A 21,728-nucleotide genomic window follows, 5' to 3' on the forward strand; every position below is an offset into this window, starting at 1 on the left:
TCCCGTGATGGTTCCTCCCTGTAGCTCCATTAGCAGGCTTTGTTCTACTGCTGAGAAGAACACACTTCTTGTTTTCCCCTCTTTTTGTGACAGAGAACGGTCTTTTTGACAACCACCTGTTCTGGGAGGTCTGGTGGTCATACTGGGTGTCCTAATGACAAGTGGTACCTATTTCTGTTTTAATGTCTTTTCTATTTTATCCGTTAACTGTTTAAAGTCGTATCCTAATCACACTGACAAAACTGTGAAACCAATTATTTCTTTTTTCTTGAAGCAGATTCACTGGATCCTTCCTGACTGGCCCTTAGGTTAGCAGAAAGTGAGGCAGGGGTGCAGACTGAAGCTGTGATGGAGGAGCAGGAGGAAATCATTTGTCAATTGTCCGAAAAAAGGCCGAGCAGAGGTTGTACTTCCTGCGACAGCTCAGGAAGTTTAACCTGCCACAGGAGCTGCTGATCACAGTCTACTCTGCCATCATCCAGTCTGTTCTCTGCACTTCCATCCCTGTCTGGTTTGGATCGGCCACCAAACAGGACAAGCACAGACTGCAAAGGACAATCAGGTCTGCAGAGAGGATAATTGGAGCCGATCTGCCCTCCATCCAGGACTTGTACCTGTCCAGGGTCAGGGGGAGGGCAGGTAACATCTCTGCAGACCCCTCACACCCCGCACAGAAACTCTTTAAACTCCTCCCGTCTGGTAGGCGCTACAGATCACTGTACGCCAAAACCAGCAGACACAGAGACAGTTTGTCACCTGATGAACTCTCTCTAGTCTCAGAGACTCGGGAACCACTGTGCAATAGTCCCATACCTGCACATTGCACTATATCTGCACTACTTTGCGCTATATAACTGCACCACACCTACCTCCACTGTACACACTGTTGTTATGAGTGCTCATATTGTTCATATTCTTATTGTTGTAGTTTATTTCTTACTTTTTACTGTACATAAAGAGAGAAGTTGCACCGGAGTCAAATTCCTTGTTTGCTTTGTACAAACTTGGTCAATAAAGATGATTCTGATTCTGAACTCATTAAGCATCAGAGGGGAACTGAAAGAAATCATTGTGGATTTCATGCAGCTTCCTTCCACCCTGCCACAAATGATTTCTAAGAAATAGCCCGGAGGACGCTAGATGAATAAAAAAAAGCACTGTGTTGAAATAAAGCACAGCTAAAAGCACTGGATTATCCCCTGCCGGAGTCGTACTGCTACGACATGGCTGGATCAGATACTTGAGCAGAAGGCCTGTCATCTTGAGGGGAGGCCATTCCTTAATATTATGCAGCACACTGCATGCTTTCACAATTAGCATACCTACGCCAAATCGCTTCATTCTGCAAAGGTTTGTATTGTTATACTGTATATTGGCACAAGCCTACACACAGGCCCAAACATCCAATGTTAAGTCCCTCCACACCACTCTACCCTCCCAGCCAGCTGGCCAAACATTCAGCAGGTCTAAATGCACACCATAATACCTGTGCACTCGCATACTAACATAAACATCACACGGCTTTCGGTGACAATAGCAGCGACTGCTCGTCTTCTGCCAGGCTTAAACACTCACCACCATCATTTACCGCACTGGAAGTGTTTGATTCCAGTCCAACGTTGGCACAGATGTACTTTTCTCCTGCCTGTCAGGGCCATCTGCCTTTACACTGCTGCCTTTGACAAACCACAAGAACACTGTTTCGTTTCTGTCTTTTATACAATATCAGCAGAACTGTAGAAATCTTATATACAATACAGTCAAAACCATTTAGTACAAATTGTGACAATGGACCAAACAACATTCAACACTGTAGTGAAGAATACATGTTTTCCAGGTAGAAAGGCAATGTGATTTTGGTGGCGGGATGCACACGTAAGACAAAAGTGACGTGGGAGTCATTTGATGTTGCGTAATATGCGGCGAGCATGACTGCTTTTCATGGCCGCCAGAGCAGCCTCCAGTGTGGAGATGAGGTGCAGCAGGGTGCTGGGGTCCGTCTGGAGAGCTCTGCTGCTGCGCTCGCTACCACTGTCCCGCTCTCTTGTCAGGAGCAGACGCATCATCAGCATGGGACGGACCTGCTGACGGACTGAGCGACTCGCCAACTGGCAGGAAGAGGTGGGAGGGGTGGGGGGGGCACCGAAGTAAATAACAGAGAAACAAGGGCAAAAAAAATAGAGCACGTACAGTGTTAAGTGCTAGAAACACAAAATGTTAGAAATATAATATCTGTGCGCTCACTGGTTCTGATGGTGGAAAAGTTGATCAATTACCACAATAGAGTGTAGAAACAATGCAAAGAAGAAATATTCACATACAGTGCCTCACAGTTCCCTTCTTCCTGGTTTCATCAACAACTGTTTTAGAGCTTCAAACTAAATTGAATATAAGTCAAAGAACACCTGAGTAATGTTTCATTTGTTCTCTAGAGCCTACAAAGCATGGGTGTGTGACCCGGCATCGGAAAGGAATGAAATCTCCAGTCATTACTGTGCAAGCTAAAAATATTCAAGTCGAGCAAAACATATGTCTGGCAGAGAGCTCTGGTTTCCCACGGAGACGCCTTTAGCGGTCCTATTCTGCGGGGGAATCTCAGTGCTGAATAAAGCATCGAGTAGCACCCGAAGCTCTCCTCTCTCATTCACCGATGAACTCAAACGAACTGATAACTGAGTTCGATGAGACACAATCAGCACGCTGGGTCAGCAGTGGTTAGCACTGTCAGGTTCCAAGGTTGAACCATTCTGTGTACACTTTCTATGTTCTCCCTCTGCTTGTGTGGGTTCTCTCTCTCTCCAAGTACTCCAGGACCCCCCCCCCAGTCCGCTCAAAGAAAGTTAGGTTAAAGCAACAGCTGATAACTCTTAGAAATATCTGCTGAAACTGTCAGTATTTACGTGAGACAGGTCACGTGTGAAAACAAAAAAGAGAAATCAGCTTCCTTTGGCTCCTTCCAGTGCTCGTAATGTGTTCAAGACTCCACTGCGCCTGAATCAAACTGTCTCTCCTGCAGTGTCAGGCACTGCTTCTACACAGGCTCTGACTCAGTCCAGCTCAGCAGTTCTTAACAGATAGTCTCCCAATACAGTCTGAACATCTGCCACAAGTTAATGTGACAGATGTGCAAGAATAGAAGAAATCAGGAAGGGCACAATCTGTGGTGGATCCTAAACAGATCTGCTACAGATTGTGGTGGATCCTACACAGATCTGGGATCGACACCTCTTTGATTGGATCCATGTATGTTACATCAGATTTAAAAAGCCTGAGCCTGAAACGAAGCGCAGGAGCCTGGACAAAGACATGAATTACTGCTGCAAGTTCTATATTTACAGCATCATCCACTTGAATCCACAACAGATGAATAATAATGTCTACATTATCCAGCATATTAACCCAAATGCACACACCTGTACATCCAGTCTCCACTCCAGGTTGTGGTAGGCAGGCAGGTTGGGGGGCAGCTGCCCCAGGGTGCTTCGGATCTGACTGTGGTGCTGCAGGTAGAGCTGCAACAGAAAGCCTCACATGCTCACCTGGCCAGTACACTGTCATCCAACTGTGCACTGCTCAAATGAATCAAACGGATCCAAAGTCACCTGTAAGAGGATCTGGTTCAGCTCTTCACCAAACCCCAAAACCAGCACGGAGTCCAGGAAATCCACTTCAGAGATCTACACACACACACACACAGCTAGTGAACATGTGGGTTACCAGGTATTGGTGTTAAAGTGTTTCATGACCACACGTCACATGACCCCCCCCCCCCGTCTTCCTGCTTGTCATCACACAACAGCAGAAGAAATGGTTCCGCACGGACAATGAACCTGAGCACAAAGCACTGGTCTGTGGGACGGATCTTATCGTTCATTCAGGGTAGTCTAGACGACGTCAAACATGGTTCTGAAGCTGTGCCGATACGACCAGAGAGAAGTGTGTGTGTGTGTGTGTGTGTGTGTGAGTCACCATGTGCTTGGAGCTCTCTGTCATCAGGAACATCAGGCCCTCCACGCCGTGCTGCACCATCTCCACAGGAACACACAGCTTCCCTGCAAGCAGTCAGTCGTTACGGACTTACTTTGTAATCTGTGTGTCACAGCTGGAAGATGTGGGAAAATGACTGATTTATTTCTCAGCTTTGCACTACTAATAGTCAATCAGCTGCCTCGCTCTCCTCTGTCTGGTGGGACACTAGGCTGAATAAAAAACGCTTGCTGGAATATCCTGGAAGGTGTTTTAGGTGAGGGTTTACTGCAACGTGTGACAGAGAAATGTGAATAACGGGCGCTACATGTGGGGAATAAGGTGCTATTAAGCACCTGACCACCGAGGCACGTTATCCCCTTCACAACACAATGCCTGGATCCTTCCCGCTGTGTTATCCAGCACTGGGGATTTATCGGAGAGTTATTTACCAGGTTTTACAAGCTGCTGTCCCTTGACATACATATGTGAAATAAAAGAAGGAAGAAGAGCTCTTCAGTGAAGCTCTTTTTTACTGTGTGGATATCCACTCAGCGTCCACTTTCTTAGGTCCACTAGCCAACCAGCAGTACACAAAAGAGCCCAGCGACACTCTCATATTCACTGTGACTACTGTTGACATGAGGTTTTGATTCAACTCATCATTGTGGAGGCTGCACTTGTGTTATACTGAGGGGTGTTTCCAATATTTTGTCCACACGCTCTATCAGGTATGAATACTACTGACTGGGCTGTTGTGTCAGACTGCACTGCCTTCAGTAAGGTGAACCTGATAATAAGACAACTAAATACATGTTTCCAGAGCAACAGCAGAGGTGAGAACACTGGAGCACTACTGTATGATGTGTCTGAGGCGCTGCTTTAAACCACACTGCCTGTCACTGGTCCCACACTGTCTGCGGTGTGGACTAGAGCTTGGAACAGCAGCCCAGTCAGCTGCTTGGTGAGCACTACTTCGTGAGAGGTGCAGAGTCTTACTGGCTGCTCCCTCGTAGATCTTGGGGGTCGTTCCTCTTTTTAGGAACTCCAGCGCTATGCGGCCGAACTCTCCGACCACTGAGGACAGAAGAACACATGGACGCGTACACTTCATTTTCAGATTCCATGTCTTAAAGGGTTGAAATGTACACTTTGTTCCAGACATCCTCATGTTTAATCTGGAGGAGGAAACTGTTATTTTCAGGTACTTGTACTTTGAGGATTTGATGCTACTTAATAACTTTTTTCAGATTTAAATGTACTTTTTACTCTACTACATTTTTATTTGACAAGTAACTTCACTCATTTAGATTTTTACACTATATCAAGCAAAAAAAGGTAAATGTCTATCTGAACAGCTCCTTTCTAGTCATTTCACCTACTCTGAGCTCCATCACATCCTCATTCACACGTCATTCATTCAGGAGGAGACTGTTCTTTCACACACTGAAGCTGCTTCAGGAACAAGCTGGGGTTCAGTGTTTTGCCCAAGGACACTTCAACATGCTGACTTAGAGGAGCTGGGGATCGACCCTTTGATTGAGGGACGACCCACTCTCCCTCTGAGCGACAGCCGCCCACAAAACATCCCCCCCATGAGGCGGTGGTGGTGGTGTGTCTTCCTCAAGTACCTAGGATTACACTCTTCCATCCTGACCGTGGGACTTCCAGCCCACACTCAGTGCAGATGTTCCTGTTCACTATGCCAGCCACTTGGTTATAGCGCTTCATGTACGTTTTCCTGTCTGCAGCTTCCACCCTGTTATTATGTGCTGGACTCCTTCAGGAGCACCTCTGCACAGCCTGCCCCTGGGGTCCTGTCTGGTGTGGTAGACCCCCGCCCCCCCGCCTGCTCTTGTGCTGCCATGATTAGTGCTTCTGTGCTGTCTTTTAACAGCCTTTTCCAGCCACTGCTAGGATTTCTTCATACCAACCACTTCTTCAGGTTTCTGGGGGCCATCTTCCTGATGGGTTTCTGGATCTTGATTGTTTCGTCCCAGACAGTGGCTCCTCGGCCTCCCCCACTCCACTTAGCGTTAAGTCTCAGGGTGCTGGACTTTGGATGAAGCCCTCCATGCATCCTGAGGAGCTTCCTTGTCTTGTCTTTATGTCCTCCTTTAGCCTGTTTATTACTACAGCAGGGTGTCTGATGACTGGCAGGGTGTACGTGTTGATGGCTGGGACTTTGTTCTTCCCATTCCGCTAATTGTGTGTGTGTGGGGGGGGGACATTGAGTCATTGGCTATATCTCTATCTATATATCTATATATCTATATCTCTATCTAATAATACACTGTGTATTCAGTACTTCCTTTTAATACTTTAGCAGCTTATTAGGATTCTGTTCTGTCCCTCCACTGCTGTGTGCACACATGCTGTTCTAAAGGAAACCCTTAGAGTGGGAGTTCTGCTGACACCCCCAGCTTTCCCTCAGTCCCATCATCAGTGCTCCGGACGCTCTGTTCCACTGACTGGTCCCACTCATCACGAGCCCGCTGCCCTGCACACCGCCTCTGTCTGACTACTGTGAGCTGACAGTCAGCTGATCCGTCACCACGGCCCCGATCTGATCCTGAGTCAGTGCACTGACGGAGCTGGGACTCACCTGCGGCATCGACCGTGGGCAGGAAGGCCAGGTGTTCTTTGTGCTCCTCAGACAGAACCAGCAGCATCCTGACAGACAGACAGACAGACTGCAGCTCACAGCCAGCACCAGCCGAGATCCTCCCGCCGGAAACGGAGGAGTTCCTTCTTCTACGGAGTCCTCCTGCAGCCCGTGCGCTTCCTGGAACATGACTGCCCCCCTCTGGACCCAGAGCGACATGGACGGGACACCTTGTGGAAACGCAGGGCCGAGAGAGGAAGCGGACTTTTCTGAAGCGTGCACGTGATCTACAGACACACTGACACACTGCAGCCTGCCATGCTCTTCATTCACTTCCTGCCAGGACACTTCTCTTCTTCCTGTCCCCTCTGAGAACAGGCTGACTGCTGTCTGCAGGAGAGAGAGCCCATCCTCTTCATAGAGAGCCCATCCTCTTCATATTCCTACAGCACTTAGTCCACTCATGGTGCCTCAGCACTCCGTAGAGAACGGGGGGGGGGGGGAGCTGCTTGGGCCAAGACACTCAGTGGACATCTGGACTGGGGTCTGATCAGTCCCCCCTCCCATGTCTTTGTGAGACACAGAAAAGGAGAATGGATGGTTTCTACATGTGTGGAGAAGCAGGGACACTTAATCAGCATGGCCTCCACATGTCAAAGCAAAAAGGGGACTACTACTAAAATCTAAAACCTCCTGGACTGTTCTACACTGTGTACAACACAAGTCTGCATGCCTTCTAGAATAATCTAAAATGTAGAAAATAAAAAGACAGAAAAGCCTTTTGAGCAGTACTGATGTTCAAATCTGTCTCTTTTCAGGATGAAAGTCTGCAAGTAAAGTGAGATATGAGCAAACTGAGGACTCCTCCTCCTCCTCCGGCAGTGTGAAGACAGAGCTTTTAGTGAATGAATCAGTGCCAGTCTGTATACGTTTCAGCCTTGAAATCAATTCTCTGGCACCATTTCACTCATGTGTACTAATAACCACCAGGGATAAAGTGTGTATATGTAAAACATTTATTGTGTGTACAAAAAGTAGTTCAACAGTTAGTCGTGAACGAAAACATTTGGCAGCCCCCCCCCCCCCAAATGAACAATCCCAGGTCTCTGTTTGTGATTAAAACTTGGGTGTTAAGGAACGATCGGTCTACTATGGACATGTGAACATTCCCCTCTAGGACGTTGGCTTCTCTAGAAACCTGTCCTAAAGGCATTCATTCATTAGGGCCCGGGTTCTTTTCTAAAGCTCTACTGTGACTGCAGTTGAGTTGAAAAACTGAAAATCAATTGCAAAGAGTATCATTTTCTAAAAAACACGTTGATAATCATGCATACTAATATGCAGCCAGGTTCAGAAAACATGTCTACTTCCTAGGTAGTCTCTTATGGGACTTAGGGGATAAAGATTACATTTCATAATAAAATTGCAGTAACTGCTGAAATTAACATTTGGCCAGTTGTTAAGAAGATTATGATGTTTTTGAAAATCTTGCTGGCTGGACTGGTGACTTTTTCGGGGGGCACCAAGGCTGTAGTGATGTGAACGGCTTGGGGCCTTAGTGGGGCCTGCCGGGTTTTCAGGCTGCAAGGTGGAGCGTTTCAGGCCTGTATACATGTGCTCTGAGGTGTGAAATTATCAGAATCCAAACATCTATCTAAGCCCAGCAATCAGGTTTCTCCTTTCTGTTTAGGTCATGAACACCCAACCTTAATCACCACAGAAACCCTAAACACAAAATAATAAATGAAATACTTGATGTAAACAAATTGATTACATAGACAAGACCTCTCTAGAAAAATAACTACCAATATAAAGCACGGCATACAAAAACAAGAAAAATGGGTTTCCCATGAGAGCACACACGTCGAGTGCAACACACGAAAACAATGGAAGAGTACAGAGAACACACAGACCATCAGAATATCATCTCATACACTGCATCATGTCTCCAAGTGTTGCCTTCACTGTTTACCTTGTGTGTACTTTGTAAGTGGAGGTAATGTTTTGTCAGTTTAATCTTTCAGATTGACAAAGCCAGTCCCACAGCTTTTAATTTAGGCAGATTCTTTCATGATGTGGGGGCTCCAAACACTAAAGTCAACAGTTCTTCCATCCGCATTTTGGCCCCTCTGGGTTTTAAAAGCAGCAATGCTGCTTTGCATGGTTCGAGAAAATAAACCTGGGCCAGTCTGTCCCATCGCTGTCCGAGCAGAGAAAACCTTGTGTCTGTTATTACAACAGAAGAAAAACATTTTAACGCATTACCACAAGTTTTATGGCTGTAAAAGTAGTTATCTAGAGCAACACCCCTTCTTTATAGGAGATCCATGTGTGCCCATTCCTAGGAGACAGCTGGACTAGACCCTAGTCAGCAGTGTGGTTTCATACACTTCACTGCTAATTACATGACACAGTTACCAGATCAAGTTCAGTTTCATTTCCGTGCCCTGCTGTAGCATACATCCAGGATCTGTATGTACGCACTTCCTGTTTCTGGTCTGGTCTTGCAGCTGTATGTCCAGCTTCTGCTTCACATTTTGGCCCAAAGAGACTGAACATGTAGCACATAGGTGAGCTTCTAAGGAACTGTTTCATATCAGTAAAAAGCTTTAAGAACAAGTTAACACACCCCTGATTTTACAGATTTAACTGGTCACTTCACTGCCCCAAGCTAGCAACATGTCAACCAAGAGCTCCGAGGTAGCATGACAGGCCTTCTAGCAGCTGGCAGTATTTGCAAAAACTACTAATCATCACTCTGAAATGCAAAGATTCTTGATGTGCTGCCTGCGTGAAGATAGAGTTGGAGTCAGTCAGCCCATCCCCACAACATAGAACATTTTCTTTCCACTACAGCCTCCATAAAGGCAGCCGAGACCTAAATGAACCTGTAGTATTTCTGGTAAAGCTACAGGGAGCTCTCAATAGTTAACTGAAATATAGCTTCAACACAACAAGAGGCTCCAAACACCTCGAACGTTTGTCACCTCTGCCAAGTAAGACTGAGGAACCATCACATTTCAGTGCCATCTTCAAAGAAATAAAGAGAAGAGGACAGAAAGCACAGGGGCAAGGGGGGGTGCTTTCAATAATGTGATGAGAATTCTGACAGTAGCTGATGTCATGACCATGTGTCCCCCAAAATGTCTGACGTGGGTGGAGTCTAAGCTCAAGTCCAAAACCTGCCACTTGGCTACAAACAGCAGTGAATTTACAAGCCAACGTTTGATTAGAGAAATCAATTTCCAATAAAATCCCACAAGATTGCATCATTTCAACAGGCTTTCAATCAATCCATAATTTCAACTGCATTTCTGTGCAGATCTCAGGAAGACATAAAAGGTAAAGATCTGTTTAACCAAACAAATGTTACATATGGAAAACACTTAAAAACCTTTTGTCAGAGAGCTCCTGATTTGTACCTTTTACCTCAGATAAAAGGTTCTGTTTGTTGACTTCTGTGCGATCGTTTCACATTGTGTTCTACTGTACATGGAGGATGAAACTGACCATATGCTTACCATGGAAGAATGACAGTGGAATGAATCATTGTAAAGGACTATAAGTATGGGTGGAAACATTCAACTGCACCCCCACAGTTGACTCAATATTTGGATGTATCCTCTTTTCATGATCCACATACATTGGCATTGCAATATTTAGGGAAAGGACTTATCAAAGCAGGTCCAGAAATGTAGAGAGCAGTAAAGGCAGTCCAAAGATTCTTATATTGTCTTGAATGATAAAAACAACAAAAGATGAAGCAATGGACAGGATCATATCTGAGTCGCTCTAGAGAAAAAAAAATAAGGGGAAGGTCAAAGCAATCAAGAGAGCAGGAAGCTTCACATGATGGAACATTCTCTGGACGACACCTTGCCCTGTGGGAGAAACAAAAAGGTTCAGATCATTGTTCAAAATACCATTATGAGCCATTCACATGGTTCCGTTCAATATGCTTTACTTGCTACAATGTAGATGATATTTAGAATCATAATTGGGGCCCAGATGTTTCTGAGAAGCATTAAAGCATCTGATAAAAATATATCACCACTATGCAACTCCTTGTTTGGTTTTTTTAAAAACATGACATTTGGTGAATTGAGCAAACATGGAAGTGTTTGGACTTTAAACTTTTGTGGCAAACATACACATCAGGTGGAACTAGACAACTAATACAGTCTAATGCAACAGTCCAGCAGTAAATGCTACTGTCATGATTCCACTTTGATCATTTTGGGGAATGTAGTTTGTGCTGGTGTTCAACAGGATTGCATTGTCCAGAGGTGTTTGTTATTGCGCCCAGACTCATTGATACAAATGGGGCAGGAAAAGTAAAAACATGCGACACAATTCAGCAACACCCCACAGTGCAGCCCCCCCAATTGACTACACAGTTTGATCACCACCAATCTAAAACTGTTCTAACAAAAAAAATGAGCACAATGCTCTTCATGAAGACAGGACAGACTGCAGGACTGCTGTATTACACTGAATTCATTTGATCTAGGTGTACCTAATAAACTGGCAAATGAGTGCAGATAGTGATCACTAGAGCCACAGTGTGGTTCTTTCAGGACAGCCCATCTAAAGACATCAACAAATGTAAAAGGTCTGGACTTGTATAGAGCGCCTTTTCAGTCATTTTGACTTTTCCATCACATCCTCATTCACACATCATTGATACAGGAGGAATCTAAGTTGGAGGAGACTGTTCTATTCACACACTAAAGCTAAGCTTCAGGAGTACGTTGGGGTTCAGTGTCTTGCCCTCCGATTAATGGACAACCCACTCTAACGCTGAGCCACAGCGGGGTGTAATCAAAAGAACAAGTTTGGAGCAAGTAAAAGGAGAATCAGAATCAGAATTACTTTAATAAAGAAAGGAGACATAGAATGAAATGGAAAACTCTGTTTTGGTATGCATTTCACACAGGTAATACTCACAGTTTGTGCCACTTCCTCCTCTTCCTCTCCATTCTCTAACTCCACTTGAGTCTTGGTTACACTCCTTTGGGCCACCTCCTACAAGACAGTCAATCAGCCAACCCACATGACTCAAAACAGAAACACTGCGAATGCTGTGAAGCTCACATACACAGAGGAACATTCAATATATATCATGAGGTGATTTGTGCACAAGAGTCATGCATGGACATCTTTACCTCGCCGTCAGCGTTCACCAGAGTGGTGACTATGTGATTTCCTGTGCCCCATGAAGCCTGGCTCTTCCACAACAAGTCAGATGGTGGACTGTGGGCCACACCAGCATCAGCAGACCATACCTGTATACACAGAGGGCAGGTCAATACATCGTATAGTTAAAGGAACTGAACAAAATCAGCCATCTCATTAATATCCTGCCAGCTATTTTGCTACTTCACACAGTGACTAATACTAAACATTTCACACCGACAAAAAGACTGTTAAATTACTGCTATACCCAGTCACTAACATAATGCATTACTTCTTTCCCTCTCTCATCCAACCTGAGCTCATCACAGACACTAGTTCTAATGCCAAAATAAAGACTGAAGTATCGACAGGATCATGTCATCTCTTTAGTTTCAACACTGTCAGAGGCAGTTTTATATATAATATCATTTATATTACGCAAACACACACTCTTCTATTTCACATTTCTCACCGTGACCGACTGTCCAGCCTTGAGGACAAACTTTGGGGAGAACTTGTAGACAACCTCGTCCCCGTTGTCAACCTCTCTCTTCAACCTCCAATTGCCCAAAGGCTGATCCTGTAAAACACAAGACCCACACAAACATACATGTAGAGAATCTTTTAAAACCAGACCTATTGATCCATACTTAGACACTGTTTTTGCTAAACTTATGTCAGACCTCAGGAGGCTAGTAGGTTTTCAGCCTACATTACATGATTGGCTTTGTGTGATGCTACAAATTACTAACTTCTGGTCATCTCAACTAGACAAGATATGAAAACCTGTTGCATTTCTGGTATTAGTCCAGTCTTGCATACCTGCTCCGTATCATTGGTCAGTGTGACTGCGTTTCCGTCCATGTCAGTGGGTGATATGGTGACTGCTCCGCTAGCTGTGGCCTCTTCAGACACCAGCAGCTGGCCCTCTTCTCTTCTCATCTCTGCCAAATCCTGTGCCTCTACCTCCACTCTCTTCCTCTTGGAGCGGGAGGCAGACGACCCTGTGATCCTGGAAACGGAGACTCGAGCCGATGGGCTTGGGGACAGCTTCAGTCTGAAAGAAGCACACCAGTCACCAGTGAGTTAACACCATCCTTGTTCCAGAACTATTGTTCTATAACTATAGCAATGACCACTGCCCAGAGGCCTGTGTCCAAGGCCTGCAAGTTTGTGTGTCGTACCTGTGCTCCTCTCCCTCCAGCAGTTTTCTGTATGCATTGATCTCCATATCCAGGGCAAGCTTCACATCCAACAGCTCCTGGTATTCACTGAGCTGAGCGTTCATCCTCTCTCTAAGTTCAGTCATCTCCTGTTCTTTCCCTTCAATGGCACGGCGGTGCTTGTCGCGCTCTGCCGACAGAATTTCCTCTAGCTCTCTGATACGATCCTCAGAGGCAGCCACCTACAAATACAAACACACACATCCAACCAGCATAAGCTGTAATCAATTAAGGCAATTGGCTATGCAACTCATGACGCTAGATGGCAAAACGCACCATGAACTTGAAGAATTGTGCATGTCTTGATTTGTGTCCAGTGGTCATTAAGCAGTACCTGTTTCTGGAGGGCACTCAGCTGATATCCAAGGCTCTCTATTCTCACACGGGACTCCTGCAGCTCCTCCCTGGCTGTGCTCACTGCCTTGTCATTCATCTCTGAGGACACCTTGGCATTATCCAACTGCAGGGAGACGGACTATGTGTGAGAGAAGGTTCTCTGTGCATCTTCGAGTCATATGCAACTGAATCTGGTGCTTCTCAGCTTGAGGACAGCAAATTTCCAAAGGAAAAACACAGGACTGCAGCACACAGTCGGTAAATTTGCAGCCTTGAATAATGCAAATATTTCAGAGCTGCCAGAGTCAAAAAGCAATCAGAGTGCGTGTGGAAAAGAATGATTTCTCTCTCACCTTGGCCTGGAAGGTTTGCTCCAGTTCCTCCTTATAAAGAGAGACTTGCTCATCATGTTGCCTCCTAAGGTCCTGGTGGGATCACAAAACATGATTAATGCTGATCCTCAAGCAACATCTCCAACAGGTTAGTGTAGTGCAAGTCTAGTGCTGAGCATTAGGTTGTAGGGTTTTATTGCCTATGAAATTCTTGATTCTGCTAAGACAGTTTGATTTTTACAGCTTGATATTTGTTTAATTTCAGACATGTTAAGCCTTGCAGAAACCCTGTCACATGTCACACTCACTGTGGGTGACTTTTAACTGCCCAGCCAAACATGATCAGATTTTCTGGAGACATGCAGAACATTAACATGGGAAAACACAATTCATCGTACTAAATCAACAGTGAAAAGCATCACCTTAGGACAGGTTTAAAATTCAAAAACACTTGTCAACACGTACAGGGAAATTCATGACATTTGTTGCTTTGCATCTGTGATGTGACTGACTGTTGCTGTTGTCGAACAATCAAAAGGATACATGAATTTCATATATTCACATCAACTCCATACTTGCGTTCTTTTTCAGTGACATATTTACAGTATATACTGTTTCTATTATGCGTTAGGGGTGGTGATAAGACCAAAATGCTTTATCACAGTAACAGTATACATCACCATGCAGTCATATAGTCAGTCAACCCTAACCCTTACGTACAAACAGAAACACTTAAGTTAAAAACAGGACTCAAAACAGTGACAGGAACATCCTTTCGAATGGAATTTTTAGGGTTCCAAATAAGAATAATAATTTCAAGTGTTATGGGTTTTAAGGTTAATGGGTGCAAATAAATACCAGGCTGACTTCTGGCTTTATCCTGCTCTGTGTTTACAATTTCACTCTCTCCTCTCCTCCTCCATGTCTGCCCAAACCATGTTACCTCCATCATTGGACACATTTTTACCGTTGCACGGTATATGCCATAATATCACATCACCCAGTTCTACCAGACATGGCAACAGCCAAAATGACAGCTGCTGTAACATAAGACATGTGTAACAACATACCTGCAAGGCTTGTCCCAGTTTGAACTCATAGTCCTGTCTGACACCAGAGTCCACCTCCACTATTCTCTGCTCCTGTCGACGTCGGGATTCGCGCACCTCCTGAAAACAAGGAGAAAGATGGGATCACAACAGGGAGAAATCCTTACTGCTATAGACATTTCACAGGTTTGGTCTGTTTACTAAAACAATCTTTCTGCTTTGGTGACTCTATTAGAGATTGTATCATAGTGTAAATACTCATACACACACAAATGATTTATGGTAGTCATGCTTATGGCAGAAAACACAGTTGTGACCCAAAGGATAAATGCTGGGATTGAGCAGTAAGCGTTAAAACATATTTAATCAATAGTTAATAAACAGCAATGTTTATTGTTTTTATTGTCTGACCAGAGTTTTAATTTGACCATGGAACTATCCATCTCACAAAATGTCATATTCTTGTTGAAGACAAATTTATCACATCACATTGGGGGTGGACAGTATGGACACAGTGCACATGTGTAACTTGGGGAGGGGGAGGCTCACTCTACTTTATCCAATGCAAAAAAAATTAATCTAAAATCACTTCGACATCAATCAATTATTAGATTTATCAATGTCATTTGTGAGGTCAACAGTTGAGATGTCTCACCTCCAAGCAGTTGAGATGAGTCAATTTAGCAGTTAATTTGCTAAATAATCATGTACAAAACAATGGCAGATTAGTTGATGGTGAAATAATGATTTGTTGCCATCCTATGCAAATGTCATTTTACACAACATACACCCCGCTTACCTCTTCAAACATGCTCTTCCTGAACTCCAGCTCTTCACTCAGTGATTGACAGCGGTTTTCCAAGTCTACACGCATCAGTGTCTCTGTCTCCAGCTGGCGCTTAGCAACAACATGGCTGTCCTCTGCCTATGTATGATGTAACACCATAAGAAATATTAGGGCATGGACACCTCAACATTTTAACAGTTTTAATGACTCACATGAGCAAGCTGTGCTAAAACAGAAATACATGTCAGTCTGGCTTACAGTCCTCTCTGTAGGTGCAACATTTACTCCACTGATCCTGCATTTGGTTTAATACTGTTCTGTGTGGTGCTTAAAGAAGTACCACTTCTGTAACTTCATGTGGACTACAACATTAAATAAGATTGAAGTGCAGCCACACTAGCAAAGTTGGATCAATATAATGGTCATTTTAAATGCGACTTCAACATGTAAAATGTTCAGCTTTGTTACATGTGTTTCCTTTGAGATATCTACCTTATTTAATCCTGTTTTGTTACAATGAGAATGTTAAATCGAATGCCGTCATCACCACAGTGCTCTCTCCTCCCAGTCCCACATCAAAATGCTAACAATAGCCTCTTTTGAAGCTCTTAGCCCTACTGGATTAAGAATGCACCGTCACAATTTCTCAACCATTCCACACACTGTTTTACAGAGAAGATGTAATACTGTCACAATGGACTGCTCTTGTATACTCTCACTAAAAATCTAATAGGGATGTGTATTTCAGGCAAAAATACTACTTGATAGTCACTGAATTGTTCCAAGATTCTTCTACTATCAAAGAACCAGTGGCGAAAAAGATGCCCATGTCTGGTCCAAAAAGTTGCACTTGAACACGCCGTAAAATCCTACAGCCAATGGTCAACTAGCACATACATTGATGCATGTTATGTGCCTGTGAGGGGGGAGATAACTCTCCATCCCAGCAGGTGGCAGTAGTCTTAATCATCATTGAATAAAGGAAAAGACCTTGGGCTGTGGCTATGCAAACTGTAAACAGTAAGCACTGTAAACACTGTAAGCAGTGTTTGCTTACCATTTTCACACTACTTTCACTCATCACAGGTTAATAATAGAGTGGGAGTGGGGTGTTCGCAATTTCTTAAATTTACATTTTAGCTTATCAGGCGTGGAATAAAGTTATTGCTGTTATTTCTGTAGTCTGAATAATGCAACGGCATATCCACTAACTGCACCATCACATTTTAAATCTATAATATGTGGTTTTGAAGCAGGACAGAGTTAATGCTGAAGAGTAGCATTCACTCTCTCATTTATAAACAACTGAGTGTCTTTCTTTCCCTCTATTCCCACTGTTAGCCACCACTATGTTTTTCCAGGCGCTTCCAAGATGAGCCTTGTAGTACACACCTTAGCCAGCAGGCTCTTGACATCAGCCAGTTCAGAAGTCAGAGCAGCATTCTGGCTTAGAGCTGTAGAAAGAGCTGCTTCACTCTTGTTCAGCTGGCCCTCCAAACCACTGGCCCTGGACACAGCTGCAGCAAGATCACTGTCCTTCTTCTTGGCACTGGAACACAAGACAGACAGGGTGAAGGAGACAGTTATTTTGCCTTAAACTGGACATTGACTCTGCCCTTCCAAGTGATCCTGATTCCAAAAGCTTACATGGTCCTCACGTTAATTTGATCTCACACAATATGACACGTGATAATTATGTGTACTGTATCATATTACCTGCGTGTTGCCTCTTCCAGGTCAGCCTGAGCCTTGCCCAGGTCTATCTGGAGCCTGGCTCGCTCTCTGGCAGTTTCATCCAAAACCCGTCGAGCATCAGCTAACTCTGCCTCATACAGAGCTTTCAGGCCCGTCACCTAAAGAGGACGCACAACTACATTACTAGAGAGCCTGGCTGAGTGAAAAAAGAAACTACAAACTACATTGATCACGGTTATACATTTGGGATGCCTGCTTGTCTGGGACAGGTAAATCTAGCAACTCACTTGCCCATCCGTGCAAGTGGTAAGAAAAACAGGGCTAAAAAATGGCATAAAAATACAAAATTAGAAATCAGATGTGGTGTGCAAAAAATCTATTTATTTATGACACAATTCTATCAGCGCATGCTGCCATGTTGATATTTGACCAGTGTCTGAAGTGAATTCTCAGGTGTAACTCTTGTTTATGAACTAAGGCAGTTCAGTGTTGCAGTACTGGTTCCGTCCCGTAATAACTTACGTTAAAGTGAAATTTAATAATCATTTCTAAACATCTTTTCTTTCTTTTTTTTTATTATCTAATTTTATTTATCTACCCTGACTGTTGTGGGGCCAATCCACAAGAAGTCTTCCCAGATGTGACATCCTGTACAGTTCCAAGCTTCCACTGTTGGCAAGGATTCAGTGCCAGCATTGACAGGTCGCAAACTGTGGCATTCTAAACTATACTCTAAAACCAGTCTGCTCTGTGTTTGCTTTCAGACACCCACCAGAGTCACTATGGCGCACTACTTAGCAACAATGATGGTGGGGTCATTGTTTTCTTCAACTTTTTTCTGAGCCATAAGTATACTTTTGCTTCCCGTCATTGACAGGGCATCATCTGTGGTCATTCCATCAAGTTTATCTCACAATAGACCAGCACCAGCTGAGTCACATGACTGCTGAAATAAATCAGCGGCTGTAGTTATACCATGTCATGTCCAAATTAAGCAGCTCTCTCACCTCAAACTCATCATTTATACCCCAGAGGAATTAGAAAATGAGCACTATTAGTTACATCAGAGCATTATCAAGCACACAGAAGAGGCGCTGAATTCTTAGGATTAGTTGAGCAGCAGATCATAAATGTCAGTAATCAGCTCCACCGCTGTGACTGCTGACAGGACCCAGACATTCCTGCCAGCTGTGGTCAGTAAAATCCTCACATCAGAAGAGAAAAGGAACGCCTCTCTAGAGCTGTACAGCCCTGCCTCATAGTATAAACCATTGTGTAGTGTTATGGCGTCTGTCAAACCTTCAAACTCAGAAATCTATTAATGAAACCGGCCATTCTGGACTGTATTTACTGTCTTGTTAGTACCAGAAACCAACCCACACCAACTAAGCCCCTTGTGTTGTTTTAATACAGTTCTATCTTCTGACTGAACACCTGCTAAAAGCTTAAAAATAGTTATAATAAGATAAGAATCCATTCTCTATTACTACAGCTAAGCTTCAGTCCTATTCAGGGCTGGTTTCATTGGTTCTTGGTGCAGTTTGAGAGAAGTATTTTTATTGTTGCTGCTGATGGAAAACCAGCTCAACAACTCTCAGACCTTTTTGACGGCGTTACTGAACTTGTAGCGGACGTTCAAAAGAATCTTAAGTTTGCACAAATCCATGAGAAGCTCACTTTGTAGTTTCAAAGAACTACAGGAAATGACAGCCAGCGGTATTTCAAACGGTTTTTTTCCCGGAGAAGTAGAAAATAGAGCACAGTAAAATGACCGCTTTAAAGCATCATTACTGAAATACGATGTGAAGCTACAAGATAATAGAGGGTTGCAGTCAAATGAAGCTCACACTCTGGACACATGGGTCATTTTTTAAGATTGGCGCGCTTGTTACCCAGCCGCTCCCGGTCCGTTTGAATGCAGGCTAGTTCAGTGACTCTAACGAGCACCTCGCCGGTCAAGCTAGCCGTGTTTTAACGGTCCGTTGCTACTCTCAATTAGCGCTGACGTGAATTATTTGCACTGCTCTGTAAGTTAATGGTTTATCTCAATTCATTCTTAACGACATGTGGACGTTTCGTTTGGTCTGATTCACCATAACTAGGTTAAGACCGAAGCCGAGGCTACGTGTGGATGAGTGCCAACACCTCAACCTGGTATTTGACTATTTCTGTTGAACTCACCTCTCTAGTAGTCACCTCCTCTTTCTCAGACACTTTAACCATCAGCCGGTCGTTCTCCAGCTCCAGTGCCCGCACACGGTCAATATACACCGCTAGCCTGTCGTTCAAGTGTTGCAAATCTTGTTTCTCTTGTAGGCGAGAGATCCGGGTTGGGGAGAGGGGTGTAGAGGCCGACGACCGGCCAGCTTCACGGCTTGGGGTAGCAGTCGCCATAACGGTTTCTTTTAAACAACCTTGAGTTTGCTACACCGCTCAGTGAGCAATAAAAAAAAACAGGTGTCTTCTGTCTTCGTTAAATTAGAACGCAGAACCAGTTTCTCCTCTTAATCAATGGTACGGTGGCAATCAATGAGTGGTAAGAGCATGCAGTGTCTCGAAGAGTTGTCTGAAACAGTAATGTGATTCCAAGATGGCCGACACCGCTATTAGGACCGCGCCAAAAGCAGAGAACGCTTCCTGTCTCGCAATGGTTGATGGGTGACCGGGAAACAAAGAAGGCCCAGAGAGGGACAGACAGTAGACAAGGGGACAGACCACAGACTGTGGTCTACATGTTGATCCGTTCAGACAGACTGTGTTATGGAACAGACAGGACATATCTGGTGGTGGGAGGAGGCTTCAGTATAGGATCTGATTGATCTTTTTCGCCTATTTGCATTTGTGAACGTAATATTTTCCATATGTACTTTTACAATCATAATCATTCTTATAAAATGTCTCTCTTTTCACCTGGTTTACTGGTTAAATCAAATGTGTAATTTTGAATCAAACTTTTTAAATCGTATATGTATTATATATATGCTCGTATATATATATTTTATATTTGTTTCATGGTTCTCAGACTGTTCAAGTTCTGTTGTTGTGGAAAAAATGGAAAAACTAATAAAAAGTGAGTTACAAAAAAAAAAAAACTTTTTAAATCGTTACCCAATATTTATACAAAACTCTGATTGATTTTAACCTTTGCTTTGCTCGGCAGGGAGCATTGTGGAGCCCTGCCAAAGTGTCCTAAAATGGCTTTTAAAATGGCATCTACCATAAGGTTACATACAAACTGTGGATTCACATCAAACATATTTTTACCTTGCATTAATTCAATAGCCCAGAAGATATTGCACTACAACTAACAATTCAGTAGGAATAACCGGAATTTCTTGTTTCTTGAGACATGATGTATAACTACAGCCATGAATTATGTCATTTTTGGGGCAAGGCCATTTTGGCCTATGATAAAAACAAATGCCCCTATAAGGGTCATCGCAGCCCAAATGTACAATAACAATAAGTGATATTACATGTATGATGACAAAACAGTAGACTACACGATCAACAATCAGGAAGCACTTTATTGAAAAGCAAAGAACAATATGAATATAGACAAAGATTCAGGTGAACATGGAAAACATTTTATTATTCCTGATTCCAAAGTGTGACAAAATGCCAGTCTGTGAAATATTTAAAGTAAACAAATGAGATTACATATCAAAAATAAAGTGTCTAATATAATAAACAACAAGAATGTCCACATCTTAATCAATACAGACAACCTGATATACAACAGGTAGAGATTATTGGATGGCACAAAAAACAGATGCTCGATGCTCTTTTCACTGGACTACCATGACATTCAATAGGATGACTTCAACTCATACAGAATTCAGCTGCCACAGTTCTCACTGGTACAAGAAAACATCATTACATTACACCATTACTTAACTCACTTCACTGGCTTCCCATTAACAGAGAATTCACTTTCAAACCCTCTTGTTAGTTTTTACAGCACTACATAAGTCAGCTCCCTGTCATGTTTCTGACTTGCCTCCATCAGACCTCTCAGGTCTTCCAACTGTAGCTGTCTGGCTGGTCTCAGAATAAGATCAGGAGCTGGTAAAGGTGTTTTTTGTTACTGTGGAATAGTCTGCTTGATGAGCTGTGATCTCTAAAAACTGTATCTTTCTATCATTTTATGTCCCTTTAATGTCTCTTTTTTAATGTAAAGCATATTGAGTTTCTCTGTAATGAAATGTGCTCTATAAATCAAGTTGTCTTGCCTTGCCTTGCCTAATCTGTTGGTCCTTCAAAGCTTGTTTAAAATTCATCTGGAGCTGCTGTCATAGCCACAGGTCCTCAAGCCCAAACTGTGCAGGTTTGTCTACAGTTAGCTGGATCATGACCTGGGCATTTTAGAGTGGACCCAATACATGAACTCATTTCAGGCTTCGGATTTATCATGATAGAGTGTTGCTGTAATTCTCATTTTAGAAGAGAATAGTCTTTTCCCCAAAATGTTAATTGTAATTTTGTGTTAGGACAACACATCATAGAGACGTAGAGTAACAATTCTACAGTTTAACACTAGAAATACTCACATTACATATA

At 43.5% G+C, this 21,728-nt stretch overlaps 2 protein-coding genes across 2 annotated transcripts; both read right to left on the minus strand.

Moving 5' to 3' along the window:
- Nucleotides 1–1,714: 1,714 nt before the first annotated feature.
- Nucleotides 1,715–6,708, minus strand: commd2 (COMM domain containing 2). The gene is made up of 6 exons (XM_070832607.1): nucleotides 6,572–6,708; nucleotides 4,966–5,043; nucleotides 3,970–4,052; nucleotides 3,603–3,677; nucleotides 3,414–3,512; nucleotides 1,715–2,108 (listed from the first exon to the last, which is right to left on the minus strand). The coding sequence occupies exons 1-6, from the start codon at nucleotides 6,636–6,638 to the stop codon at nucleotides 1,899–1,901; spliced, it is 612 nt and encodes a 203-aa protein (XP_070688708.1). The 5' UTR covers nucleotides 6,639–6,708; the 3' UTR covers nucleotides 1,715–1,898.
- Nucleotides 6,709–7,573: 865 nt separating this feature from the next.
- lmnb2 (lamin B2) lies at nucleotides 7,574–19,750 on the minus strand. The gene is made up of 13 exons (XM_070831924.1): nucleotides 19,350–19,750; nucleotides 17,190–17,326; nucleotides 16,866–17,022; nucleotides 15,486–15,611; nucleotides 14,708–14,806; nucleotides 13,659–13,730; nucleotides 13,304–13,429; nucleotides 12,931–13,151; nucleotides 12,569–12,803; nucleotides 12,219–12,326; nucleotides 11,737–11,856; nucleotides 11,519–11,596; nucleotides 7,574–10,452 (listed from the first exon to the last, which is right to left on the minus strand). Exons 1-13 carry the CDS (start codon nucleotides 19,560–19,562, stop codon nucleotides 10,417–10,419), a joined length of 1,728 nt encoding a protein of 575 aa, XP_070688025.1. The 5' UTR covers nucleotides 19,563–19,750; the 3' UTR covers nucleotides 7,574–10,416.
- Nucleotides 19,751–21,728: the final 1,978 nt, after the last annotated feature.

This window comes from Pempheris klunzingeri, chromosome 6 (genome assembly GCF_042242105.1).
Source record: "Pempheris klunzingeri isolate RE-2024b chromosome 6, fPemKlu1.hap1, whole genome shotgun sequence".
NCBI classification, from domain to species: domain Eukaryota; kingdom Metazoa; phylum Chordata; class Actinopteri; order Acropomatiformes; family Pempheridae; genus Pempheris; species Pempheris klunzingeri.

What these genes read in the sequence shown, in the direction of transcription:
- lmnb2 (XM_070831924.1), bottom strand. Translation starts at nt 19,562, where the DNA reads ATGGCGACTGCTACCCCAAGCCGTGAAGCTGGCCGGTCGTCGGCCTCT. An exon ending in TCAAGAGCCTGCTGGCTAAG is followed by an intron (nt 15,612 to 16,865) that starts GTGTGTACTACA and finishes CATCATACATAG; the next exon opens with GCAGAGGACAGCCATGTTGT. An exon ending in TGGTGAACGCTGACGGCGAG is followed by an intron (nt 11,597 to 11,736) that starts GTAAAGATGTCC and finishes ACTGTCTTGTAG; the next exon opens with GAGGTGGCCCAAAGGAGTGT.
- commd2 (XM_070832607.1), bottom strand. Translation starts at nt 6,638, where the DNA reads ATGCTGCTGGTTCTGTCTGAGGAGCACAAAGAACACCTGGCCTTCCTG. An exon ending in GATCTACGAGGGAGCAGCCA is followed by an intron (nt 4,053 to 4,965) that starts GTAAGACTCTGC and finishes GACTGCTTGCAG; the next exon opens with GGAAGCTGTGTGTTCCTGTG. An exon ending in CAGAGAGCTCCAAGCACATG is followed by an intron (nt 3,678 to 3,969) that starts GTGACTCACACA and finishes GTGTGTGTGTAG; the next exon opens with ATCTCTGAAGTGGATTTCCT.